Source organism: Haliotis cracherodii, unplaced genomic scaffold, assembly GCF_022045235.1.
Source record: "Haliotis cracherodii isolate W230 unplaced genomic scaffold, xgHalCrac1.p SCAF_14, whole genome shotgun sequence".
In the NCBI taxonomy this organism is placed as follows: domain Eukaryota; kingdom Metazoa; phylum Mollusca; class Gastropoda; order Lepetellida; family Haliotidae; genus Haliotis; species Haliotis cracherodii.
In genome coordinates, this window is record NW_027266269.1 from 7,626,136 (window position 1) to 7,638,633 (window position 12,498).

The 12,498-nt window shown below is 40.3% G+C and overlaps 1 protein-coding gene across 1 annotated transcript; it reads right to left on the reverse strand.

The window, feature by feature from the left end:
• Window positions 1–6,417: 6,417 nt before the first annotated feature.
• Window positions 6,418–10,570, reverse strand: LOC139460491 (uncharacterized). The gene is made up of 5 exons (XM_071241971.1): window positions 10,267–10,570; window positions 8,325–8,503; window positions 7,749–7,834; window positions 7,134–7,332; window positions 6,418–6,725 (listed from the first exon to the last, which is right to left on the reverse strand). The coding sequence occupies exons 1-5, from the start codon at window positions 10,568–10,570 to the stop codon at window positions 6,591–6,593; spliced, it is 903 nt and encodes a 300-aa protein (XP_071098072.1). The 3' UTR covers window positions 6,418–6,590.
• Window positions 10,571–12,498: the final 1,928 nt, after the last annotated feature.

Consider the following 12,498-nt stretch of genomic DNA (forward strand, 5'->3'; position numbering starts at 1 on the left):
GCGTCCAAGATTATTGCACTTATAAAGCGAAGTGCATGCGCGTGTGTGGCTGCTTGTACTAGTCCGGACTGATTCCGATTTAAAATGCTAGCCCACTGAGATGCCATACTGCAGTTGAACATGAATACACAGACACACTGACTAATTTGGTATGACGCTCTCTGGGCGGACGCTCTGCCACTAGACCTTGGTCTCGCTGATTAGAAAGCCCAAAGTGATGCTGAACTCGTTAATTTGTCCGACAACCTCAAAACCTGTCCGAATTGTATATTTGAAAATTATTTTTTTATCCAATTTTGTTTTAACATAGATAATGTTAAGCGCATTATTAAAAGGATAAAGATGTTTATATGATTGTTTATTTCCACTTTGAACTGGTGCTTGTCTAAAAAAGGGAATAACGGGATCGGATGGTCAGGCTCGCTGACATGGTTGATGCATGTCACCGTATCCTGTTGCATGGATCGATGCTCACGATGCCAATCACTGGATTGTCTGACCCAGACTCATTTAGTTAGACTGTCGTCATATAGCTGGATTATTGCTGAGTGCGGCGTTACACAAAGAAAACAGTCGAGCATCCAGAATGTTTAACCTCACCACCTCAAGCCTATTTGTCTGTGGTGATACTGGCTTAAAATATGCCCCGATGCTTGTCGTTAGAGCTGACGAATCATATAATTAACCTAATGTGTTTTGATATCTGAGGTCGTCTCATTGTAGATTTGATGCCTCTCATTTCAATTTGAAACCTTGCGCTTTGGTGATGATTGTGAGGCCGTAAATCAGTTGTTAGTGCTCTTCGTTAGAGTTGACTAGTCATCAAATTAACTTATGTTTGATAAGCTGTTATTACGATATCGAACGTATACAATTATTATAGGTTAATGGCAGTCATTATTATATGAGTAGGCTCTCGATAGATGAATGTTTTCACACACAAAGTGTGGCATGTGGAATTAGATACCTTATTTTCACCAATCAGAATGAAGCATTCTAAAGCGTCAAGGCAGAATATCTGTGGTTACATATCTGTGTGATCATGTGACTTGGCTGACTGTTTCGGTATCTGTTTCCCCACCCATAACTGTGATGTTTCTATTTGATATCTACTATCCGTACAAGAACTCTTAGACCGGTGAAGATCCGGGGTAGAATAGGTCTTCAGCAACCCACGCTTGTGTTAAAGGTGACTATGCTTGTCGTAAGAGGCGACGAACGGGATCGGGTGGTCAGATTCGCTGACTTGGTCGATGCATGTCAACGTATCCAAATTGCCTGGATCGATGCTCATTTTGTCAATCACTGGATTATCTGGTCCCGACTCGATAATATACAGACCTCCGCCATATAGCTCGAATATTGCGCAGTGCGGCGTTAAACAACAAACAAACAAACAAACATACAAACACATAAGAACTCTTCAATGTATCAAAAGTTTCAAAATCCCGTCACTCTAATAATATTTATTTACAAATTATCTACATGTTTCTAGATAATAATAGGTCATTGAATGCTCTGCCCAGGAGGTTAAAGTACGGTAAAAAATTGTCATCCTGTTTGATACGTAATTCCTATCATAATCAGTGTAACTATCATCAAGCAGAGTTTTAAACTATCTCGCCGCAGAGCATTTTTAATATTTGTTTGTTTTCTACACAACCGCCATTAGCTAAAGTGATGACGTAAATCCTGCTGGGGTATCGTGCAGGAAGCAGAGGTACTGTAAGTCCCCATGATCCCAAATGCAAATTATCTACATTTTACTGGACAATAATAGGTCATTGTATGCATGCGTGAAAATATCGTGTATATTTTTGTGTTATGGGCTGCCTGTTTAAGTGTGTCTCGTCCGACATTGTCGTTGATCGTTTCTGATGCTATCCAGCATTGGATTCTCCGAAAAAAGCGTTCGCTTGTCACTCATCACATGGAAGACCCGGTTCAATTCCCCAAATGGGTACAATTTGTGAAGCCATTGCTGGCGTCCCCCTAGTTGCTGTTGGAATATTGGCAAAGCCAGCGTAAAACTAGACTCACTGTGATCAAGATTTGAGTATTTACGGTCCATCCATCCAATGACCTACTCTGCCAAACAGAGTCGACAAAACAATACATTTATCGTAAATATCAATCATTTATTCACATGTACAAAACTCACTCAGTCCTCACATTGGAACACGTTTCCGTTCATCATTCCAACGGTCGTAAACATTTACATTTACGTCAGTGAATTACTGAGTTGGTGAGTATGGTTTTACGCCGATTTTAGCAACATTCCAGCAATATCACGGCGGGGAACACCAAAAATGGGCTTCACACATTGTTCCCATGTTGGGAATCGAACCCGTGTCTTCGGCGTGATGAGCGAACTCTTCAAACACTAGCCGACCGCTCCCAATACAACACGTAAGATGAACATGTTTACTCCTTACGCGAACGTCTGGTGTCATAATCAAATATTGTACTTTAGACTACAATGTAGGCCACATGCATTCCCAATGCTTATTGTCCTTGATATATACCACTGGGTTGTCAATCCCTGACTTTACTTTATTACAAGCCATTGCAAAACATCTGGAATATTGCTTATTGTTTTGAAACTAATGATATACTTATCTTTTTTCGTCTCTGCTTTGTACTTAATTTTGTGATACTCAGTGTGCATAGTGTATTGTAGTGAGTGAGTGAGTGAGTTGTGTTTAACGCTTTTACCAGAGTTCCAGTTATATCACGGCGTGTCAGCTTAATGTGGGAGGAAGGCCCGAAGTGATGCAGGTCTCAGACGTTTACCAACTCGGTGAAACCCACGAGCACAGGTATGGTGCTGACAAACCTAGAAACATAATCGGGGCGAGCCGGGATTCGAACCCACAATCATAGGTTTCTGGCGCGTCCAAGGGACGCAACTCTGCTTAGCAAATGGCGGCGCCTTCGACGACTGGGCCACTCGTGCCCACGAGTGTACTATAAGGACATACTCGATAACAACAGAACAGGAATGAACATCGCATTGACATTTTGTCACGCTTTATGCACCAGTCTATTGGGATATTTGAGCTGCATTCGTTTGCTGAAGATGAAGTCAACGTTATGAGCAATTGCATTTAGCTCCAGATATTCAAAATGTCACCACAAGAAGGCATTTGGGATCGACGTGCAGCATAAATCATACTGTGACATCATGTTTTTATATCATGTGTGTGTATGTATATGTGTGTGTGTGCGTGTGTGTGTGCGTGTGGGTGTGTGCGTATGGTGTGTGTATGTGTGTTGTGTGTGTATGATGTGTGTAGTGTGTGTGGAGTGTTTGTATGTGTATGTGTGTGTATGTGGTGTGTGAGTGGTGTTGTGTTGTGTATGTGTGTGTGGTGTGGTGAATTTGGTGCGCGTGTGTGTGTGGTGTGGTGTGTATGTGTGGTGTGGTGTGGTGTGGTGTGGTGTGGTGTGGTGTGGTGTGGTGTGGTGTGGTGTGGTGTGGTGAGGTGTGGTGTGTATGTGTGTGTGGTTTGGTGTGGTGTGGTGTGGTGTGGTGTGGTGTGGTGTGGTGCGTATGTGTGTGTGGTGTGGTGTGGTGTGGTGTGGTGTGTATGTGTGTGTGGTGTTTGTGGTGTGGTGTGGTGTGGTGTGGTGTGGTGTGGTGTGGTGTGGTGTGGTGAGGTGTGGTGTGTATGTGTGTGTGGTGTGGTGTGGTGTGGTGTGGTGTGCGTGTGTCGGATGCATCCATAAATAACGACATGATAACATTTTTTGGATGAGTTCTTTATTACCAGTTTTCGACCTGGTACAATGGTACAGTCAACATTATTACATCCAATATAATAATCTATTAACCAACTGTGACTGACAAATAACACCGGTACAGAACATACGTAATATCAAACTAACATTAAGAGATACAAAACATTAAGAAAAGGTGAATGGCAACTGACTGCTAAGTTACAGTAGAGGTATTAGCAAAGTCGTTTTCTTCTGCAACTGTACCATACTTATTATTAATTAAATGACAGAAATCTATAACACTGATAATTACCAACTATGGGCTGAACCACGTGATCTCACGAGCAGGTATTGACTTGGTAACCACAGTCATCAATCCCACCTACAGTATATTAAATACACCAAAAAATAAATCAATAACTGCATTGGCAAAAATGCCAAACGTTAACTATCAACAGTTATTCTGTGCACAACGACACACTTGACATGTTCAAAGTTAAGTTGTTACCAGTTTGTGTGAACAATTTAACGACCATTACAAAGTGTAAAACATTATAACAAATTTCATATATTCAATATTCAAATTTTATGCTTACAGGAAAACGTTTCTATAATAAAACTCAACTAACCAGAAGTATTGTTTTCACATTCCCAGCAAGAAAAGGTCTTCCCACCCCTGATGTCAGCTTCCAAGTGATCAAACATCTCGCATGCTCACAGCACGAAACGCATGTGCTTTACTGAACCAATCAAATTGGTTCTACTTGGTTTACAGAAACTTGTAGCCAAACAAATGTGATGACACACTTCTTGTTAAGAAATGACACCTGACAATAACTATGGGTTGTGGGAAATATTCATTTATCTTGGAAATACTAAATTAATCATTTCGAACTTAAAATCCACCATCAAATAACATATTGTTCTCAACGATGTTACATGCGTGTGCGTGTCTGCTTGTGCTAGTCCAGACTAATACCGGTTTAAAGAGTTAGACCACTGAGAGACCATGCTGTCAAACATCATATTGACCCCATCCCGACCTGTCCTTGTGTTTATTCTGTTATGCCCAGCGCCCGTCAGCGTAACAACAAGTACCATGTTGTCTTTAGTTGTGGCGCAGCCAGGGGATCGAACCGCCGGCTTTCGGCTCTCCGGGCAGACGCTCTTTCTAATGGACCAGGCAGTTCAGATCACTTGATAATAGCTGTTACATCAGTAGAGTGATAAAAATCAACAAATATATGTTTGCTTGTTGTTTAACGCCACACTCAGCAAAAGCGGTTTGTATATTTGACGGCTGTCTGTAAATAATCGAGTCGGGAACAGACACTGCAATGATTGACATCAACCACGTCAGCGACCCTGACCACCAAATCCCGTTAGTCGCTTCTTACGGCAAGGGTAGTCTCCTACTAGGGCAAGGATGGGCTGCTGAAGACCTATTCTCTAGCCGGATTTTCACGGGTCCCTAAATATAAGAATGAGTCAGATTCATTTGTCGAGTGGTTTCTTAGAAGATCTTTACAGCCTTCAGCCAGGAGTGCATTTTGAGGAAATTTAGACTGTGTTTATTGGCATGGATTTCTTATAATTATGGAAAGGGCTTTTATTTACGTCAATCCTCGCACTGAGATTGGCTTGTGACACGAACCCATGGTCAAAAATACAAAGGTCAAATCAAGGTAAAATGTAACATATATAAATAAACTGCAGTTACAGACCACTAATTTTAGTTTCTTATAACCGTAGTTATTAGCATGTATACATCATATATACAGTAAATAGCCGTGACCAAAAATTAAAAACACGTTATAAGCGTGTTTGTTACAAAAGTAGTTTACTGTATATGTGTGGCGCCACTAAACAAACCTCACACATATACCAAATGTCATTACATTTTGAACAAACATGACTGAGTCAGTATGACCGAAGTGCAAAAAAAATAAATAGCCTGAAAATATATCAGTCAGGTGAGCTAACAATGGTTTGCAAAAGGGACACGGTTCATAACGAGCTTGTGGATAAGAATCTACAATTCATGTCATTCGAACGTGTTAACATAATTTTGAAATTGAAAGAAAACATCAGTATTATTGGGATCAGTAACTGGTTTGTTGTCAAGTCTGAAACAGACTGTCCAGTGATTGATATTATGAACAACGATCAATACCATCATACTGCAGTCAACCAAGTCACTGAGCCTGACACCCCGACCCATTAGGTCGTCAATTCTAACCCGAAATCACCATGGTAATACCGCTTTTAAGCATCTGAACACACATGAAATATCTCTACAAATTGTCATCAGTAATACCACAGTCTCTTTGCTATCCCTGAAGGGTTACTGGCTTACAAATGATTCATTAATCAACAGGACGAATGGATAAAGTAGAAATTGTAGTGACCTCTGCTGAAATGGATCAACATAGTTTGATTAATTATGTAAGGAGTACCCATACTAGATTTGTGCAAAACGAGTCCATCAGATTCAATTTTGCAATTATGCCAACATTATTCTTCCATGTTTGCAAAGTTCAGATGACATGTGGAAAGGACAGGAAGACAAAAGTACAGGGAAAAGGTGCTAAAACGTCAAAGCCCCGGGTAAATATCAAAATATGCTCAAGACGAACTATATGTTATTCAGATTTCTGTATTTCAATTTTCATTACAATAAAGGCGAAAAAGGCTGTGGCGGCCCATATTGAAATTCGGATGTGATTGTAAAATGTTGACGTATGTGAAGTTTCAGCTTTGGCTTAGTTGGTTCAGAGGATAAGAAGTTTATGATGGACAAGCATTCCGCGACATAAGCTGACTTGATTTTCAGAAAAAAAAGGCTAAATTAATGTTTTCCCCATATGTATCTAAATAGCATTTTTCGATTTTGGATATTTGATCTGCACTCGTTTGATGAGGCTGAAATCAACATCAAGGGTGATGGCCTCGTGAAGAGGGATCCTTACTGGAGCATCCAACAGACTCTTGTCATCAACAGACATCTGAAAGAGACACGAACCAGTTCACTTTACAAATCAGGCCACACATTCCCATCATGTTTGTTGTAATTTTGATTCACACAAACATTAATAGAACAAATATATACATCAACCAGACACATCGTTCATTGATTTCTCAGCGTAAAAAATACTCAATATATATATCAGCCCTTTCAGAGATGTTTAATGTCAATATATCAAGATTGACAACTGAGATTGACTGTTGCAGAAGCAGATATATTATGGAGTAACATAGTCGTTATGTCTCACAAGATTCAGAGGGTTCGAAGTGTCCTCCGTCATGATATAATTGGATATTCACTCACTAACTCAGAAAAAGATCAAGTCTGCGAGATCGTATAATAGATTACATTTGTATATGTGTATGCACATAAACCCTCAAATTCCTACCTGGAACTCATTATTTGTGATTTTAATGGAGAGGTTCGACGTCACGTTGGGTGTGAACAGGAAGTCGGGAGAACTAATCTCTTTTTCCCATTGGCTTAATATCCGAGCAGTATTGTAGATTATTTCAGAGATCGACCACCGCACAACCAGAAGGAACACCACTCTACTGCTCTCGTTTGCACTCAGACGTACCACAGACCTGAGGAAGAAAAAATATTAGTAATCAGATATTATTGACATCATAAGCCTCACTGTAGCATGACCTTCTGATATTGAAGAAGAACTGTCTATTGCTTGTGTCAGACTTAAATAAAGCATTTGTTGGTAATTGAACCAGGTGGCCTTCCCATAATACTGTCTTGTCTGACCTGTGGGTACCTCGGTTGCCAGTCGTTAGAGGTTTTTCCAGTTCCTGTTTTTTAGTGACTCTCTGTCATCGTGCCACAACGGGTTGGATCATTGTGTATACAGACTGCTATGATATGCTCTGATATCGAGAACATTTAGCAGTGTTCACTCAAGCCATATTCAGTATTTCCAATCCCATCAAGAAGAAATTGCATAAATATTGTAGCATGCTTTTGCAAATGCTGATTACTGTACACTTCACAGTACCTTGCGGCTCCATCACCAGCTGCCTCCACGATAATCTCCGTACCACTGGACAAGGGAGCAGGAAGAGGCGTACTGAATACGGGCACCTGTTGTAAAGTAGAGAGTGAGCAGGTGAATAGATGATAATAACTCGTCGGGGTGGGATTGGGGAGGTTGAATTGTCGTTCTTAATACACGCACCTGTTATAAAGTAGAGAGTAAGCAGGTGAATAGTTGATAATAACTTGTCGGGGTGGGGGTTGGGGAGGTTGAATTTGCGCTCTTAATATACTCACCTGTTATAAAGTAGAGAGTGAGGAGGTGAATTTTGCATCACTAAAAGTGAGCAGGAAGAGGCGCTCTTAATATACGCACCTGTTATAAAGTAGAGAGTGAGGAGGTGAATTTTGCATTACTAAAAGAGGGCAGGAAGAGGCGTTCTGAATACGGTCAATAAGGTCGGATTTAACTGGATAGAAAAAAATCAACCTTTTGTCTTACGTATTTTACTATAAATTAACATTAAAAACATGAAGTGATGTATGTATGGATGGATGTACACACAACTGTTTGGTTTCCAAACATGTGCCACTGTACCTGGTCAACCCAGAGGGTCTGCATGCACCTTCCTACATTAACTGGTACGTTGTCATGGAAACATGTGTCTGATGTGGTCGGTAGGTAGGAGAATCCACTGGGACAGGTGACATCAACGTGGGACTGGTTCCTCACCAGCATCGATACTGCGTTCAGGACCCGAAACTCAGTGCAGGGAACTAAACATGACATATAAATCAATTATTTCCGAAGCTTCAATGCAGCTTGCGGTACTTAAACAGTTAACAGTTCTTATGACAAAATGAGTAGCTTTTGGCGATTCCATAGCGAATAGATAACCAGTAGGTGACACGAAAGATCATGAGGGCGTTACATCATATGACGTTAATTCAATTTTGGAATAGGACACATATATTATGCTGAATACTTTCATAACAGAAAGCCTAAGGCCTTTAGTTACCCCGATGTAACAGTGATGTGCACCTACACAGTTTAGTTAATAATTGCTGGGACATTCAAGGCGTGGGTTACACAGGCCTCTATGGTTTACAGTAAATGATGTTTGAGTGAGATAAAGTATTTTATAGTATAAATGACCTTGATCGACGTATTTGAAAATAAAAACATACTCCAACGTTTCATTTGACATTTTCACATGCTTCTCCAATTCGTAATGGTTCATTTATCATACCGAATGGGATGAACTGACAATTAATGCCTTTGGTATTGCAAACAGGATATGCGTGTGACTATTATTTCATTCAATGTTTATGAGTTGGTTCTGATTTCAATGGTTCGTTTCACGCACACAGTTAGCTCATTGGCAATTAAAATGCTTGTTGTTGAGTCAACGTATATAGCCTTGTTTTGATCTGTGATGTTACTGATATATTCGCATTTTAGAGCCCAACCCAAACCATTAGAGTGATGAATTGAGAAATCTTCAGTCAATAAGTATCGATCTCCAACTGAAAACGTCCACACACAAACAGACTCTATGGGGCGCAAAAGCCAAGGCATTTATAGATTGGTGATGACACCAGGTGTTCGCAAAACGTTTAACCATAGCATGGTCAACCCGTTGTACCCGCGCTCGCACAATTTGCACAACAAAGTAAGGGTTTATTTGTTGGTTAACTCTTATGTTAAATATCATTTATTATCGTGTTAAGAAACTTTTTTCTCCTGTACCGTCGTGGGTGTTTTTTTTTCAGAAATAAATGATGATGATGTTTGTTGTTCGATGCCGCACCCAGAATAATGCTTGATTAACACACACATACAAGGAAGTAAATAGGCCTTTATGGCTGACCCTGTGTTACTTTCAGTGCTAAACGTACACACAAAATCATAGAAAGTAATTATCAAAGGATGTGAAATGCATCTTAAATGTAAAAGTAAAATACTATATTTCAAATTAAATTCATATGTTGACACATGAACAGATTTACTTATCCAGATTGCTCTGACTTATATGCCAATAAAGTTTGACTGAATCTTATCAACCAAATTGATGTTCCTGTGTGTGTTGTGAGGCCTGTAAATGGATTACAAAGAAATAAGTTTATGGTGACAAACATGTTGTGAGGTCAGGAATGTCCTATTTGATATTCATAGTGCGATCCTTGGATCCTATTGCAAGAGGCTTTTTGAAAGAACTTTTAGCTGTAGCTGACAAACAAAAGTCCAGACTCAATACAAAGTTTTGAGCCCCCAGCCCCCACAGACAAACCACCAACCACCCCAATCTCACCCCCCGAACCCACCCTGGAATATCAAATGTCAGTTCCGAAATAAAAACTGGGGCAATAAATTCTATAAATTCAATACTGAAAAGAACATAACACGTATTATGATATAATATGCTTTATGATAATTAAGTTGCATGTAAATGTAAAATGTAATGTAACATTTCAGAAAGACAATAACCATTAGAATGTCAGTAAATGATATAACCGTGTTATAACGAAAGAACATTTACCTGCATAATACTGCCAGCCTGCCTCTTGTTCACCCCCAGTGATGGAACATGAATAGTACAACCGACATCCTTGAGAGGTTGGATTGTACAGCACCATGTTGCACTGCAACTCATGGAAACACATCGACAGGCATGTAGCCTTGTCAGTAACACTGTGTTCAGTGATGAAGGTGTCATTAAACATCTGTCCATCCAAACTGACATGATGGAGAAATGTCAGATTGCCACATGACTGAAAAGCTGAACTGTAGGTAAAGGTAACGGTAACGGTAACAACAAGCTGAACAAATTCCCACACAGCCATTCTCATGCTTCTCGATTCTGGGAATAGTTCCAGGCATCTGGAGAAGGAGGATAATAACAGTGTGGTAATTGGTGGTATGACAAAGTATCAACAAGAAACTCGGTTACGTATTTAACATGTTAATTGGCTCTGTTCGCTAACCGATCACTGAAATATTTATGGAGTCTTGGAGGTGAAGTGGTCCTGTCATGTGGATCCTTGAAATATGTTTTGTGCTTCACCGAGTTTATCATTTGTGAAAGAATTGCTGATAATGAGGCACACTGCTTGGCATCAATGTTACAAGTTTTGATTATGAAATCGATTATTTCAGTCTTTTTAACTACTGGAGTATTCCTTGCATTACAGATGCAGTCGGGGCTGCATTAAGAAGAGAAGCCACTGGGACGTCGCACGACTCCTGATTTTTGATAACGTCTCAATGGTAACAAACAATATGCGCCTCGGTCTCCATAGTAACAAAACAAGCACCACGGTCTCCATAGTCTCGATAGTAACAATATCAAACTGGAATTACAGTAAGACATTCAGTGTCGGTGACTGACGTGGTTCTGAAATGAAAATGATCCGTCAATGCTAGAGACGCAACTGGTTTTGTAAAGAAAATTTCAATGCAGAACAAATACCTCGAGGAGTGCCACAGGGGAAGGCCACATTGTGTGTTGTTTGTATCTGGCTTGACCAGGTTTTTTTGGAAGAGAAGACAGCATGTCACAATTAAATGGTATACAAGGCTTGGGCGACGAGCGCATCCTTGTCACTAATAATTGTGTTACCGTAAAAAATATTAGAAGCACTATTTGGTGCTAAAATACATGTTACTACAGAATGTTACTCCTCAAGAATAGACAGGGTTGGTTGGGTGGTTGGTTATTTAACGCAGCAGCTATATGACGGCGGTCTGTAAATAATCGAGTCTGGACCAGATAATCCAGTGATTAATATCATAATCACCGATCCACGCAATTGGGATCGATGACATGCATCAACCAAATCAGCGAGCCTGAACACCCGATCCCGTTAGTCGCTTCAATATTTTATTTTTTTATGCCATACCGTGGCGTCCGTCGTCTGTCGTCTGTCGTCCGTACGTAAACATATTTTTTCAAACGACTTCTTCTTCTGAACAACTAATTGGAAATTAACGAAATTGGGCTGGAAGCATCCCTAGGTGGTGGGGATTAAAATTGTACAAATGGTATCGCTGACCCCGAGGGACTGAGGGCCGGGGTAAAATAGGGGTAATTTGGCTGTATTGCTTTAAACAACTTCTTCTCTTGAACTAAGGACAGATATCGACCATATAAGGTTGGAAGCATTCTCCGGTGGTGGGGATTCAAATTGGAGAAATGTAGGGGCTGAAATGCCAACCGCAAACCCCTAGGGATTAAGTTCTTGGCCAAAAACTTTGAAACAGTTGAGATCCCCACCCTATTACCATATACATGTATACATGTAGTTGCTAAGTATAACAAGACAAACACATATGCTACCAGGATGACCCTAGGAATACAGCCCCATTCTACTAAAACAGTCCCTAGCTTCAGGTCATAACTTTGAAAGGTCGGGATCCCCTCCCCACAACCATTTCTTCACTTTCTAGGCATAAAGAGATGAATACCTGTGCCGTAGCTGCAGTTTAGGCAACTGCCTTACGCATAATGTTCACAATAATACATTTTGTTGTCCGTAAATTTTAGAAGTTGTCTTCCCACACAGATGGCGGGATTTCCAACGTATTTGATACTCGTAATTGTGTAAATGGAGCGGGGCCAATGTGAGAAATTGAATACTTACTTGGAATCTATATACTTATACTTGACATCACAACACAAACACATTCATGTTACCAAAATCTGCTTTGGAATATGTTGCCACCCCAGGGATCTGGCTCGAAAATGACTTTGGGTCATAATTACTTAAAAGAT

Excerpts from the sequence above, each read along its gene's own strand:
- LOC139460491 (XM_071241971.1), bottom strand. The coding sequence starts at position 10,570 with ATGGCTGTGTGGGAATTTGTTCAGCTTGTTGTTACCGTTACCGTTACC. Across the intron at positions 8,504-10,266 it reads AGGCTGGCAGTATTATGCAG|TTCCCTGCACTGAGTTTCGG; the intron begins GTAAATGTTCTT and ends TGTCATGTTTAG. Across the intron at positions 7,835-8,324 it reads AGACCCTCTGGGTTGACCAG|GTGCCCGTATTCAGTACGCC; the intron begins GTACAGTGGCAC and ends ACTTTACAACAG.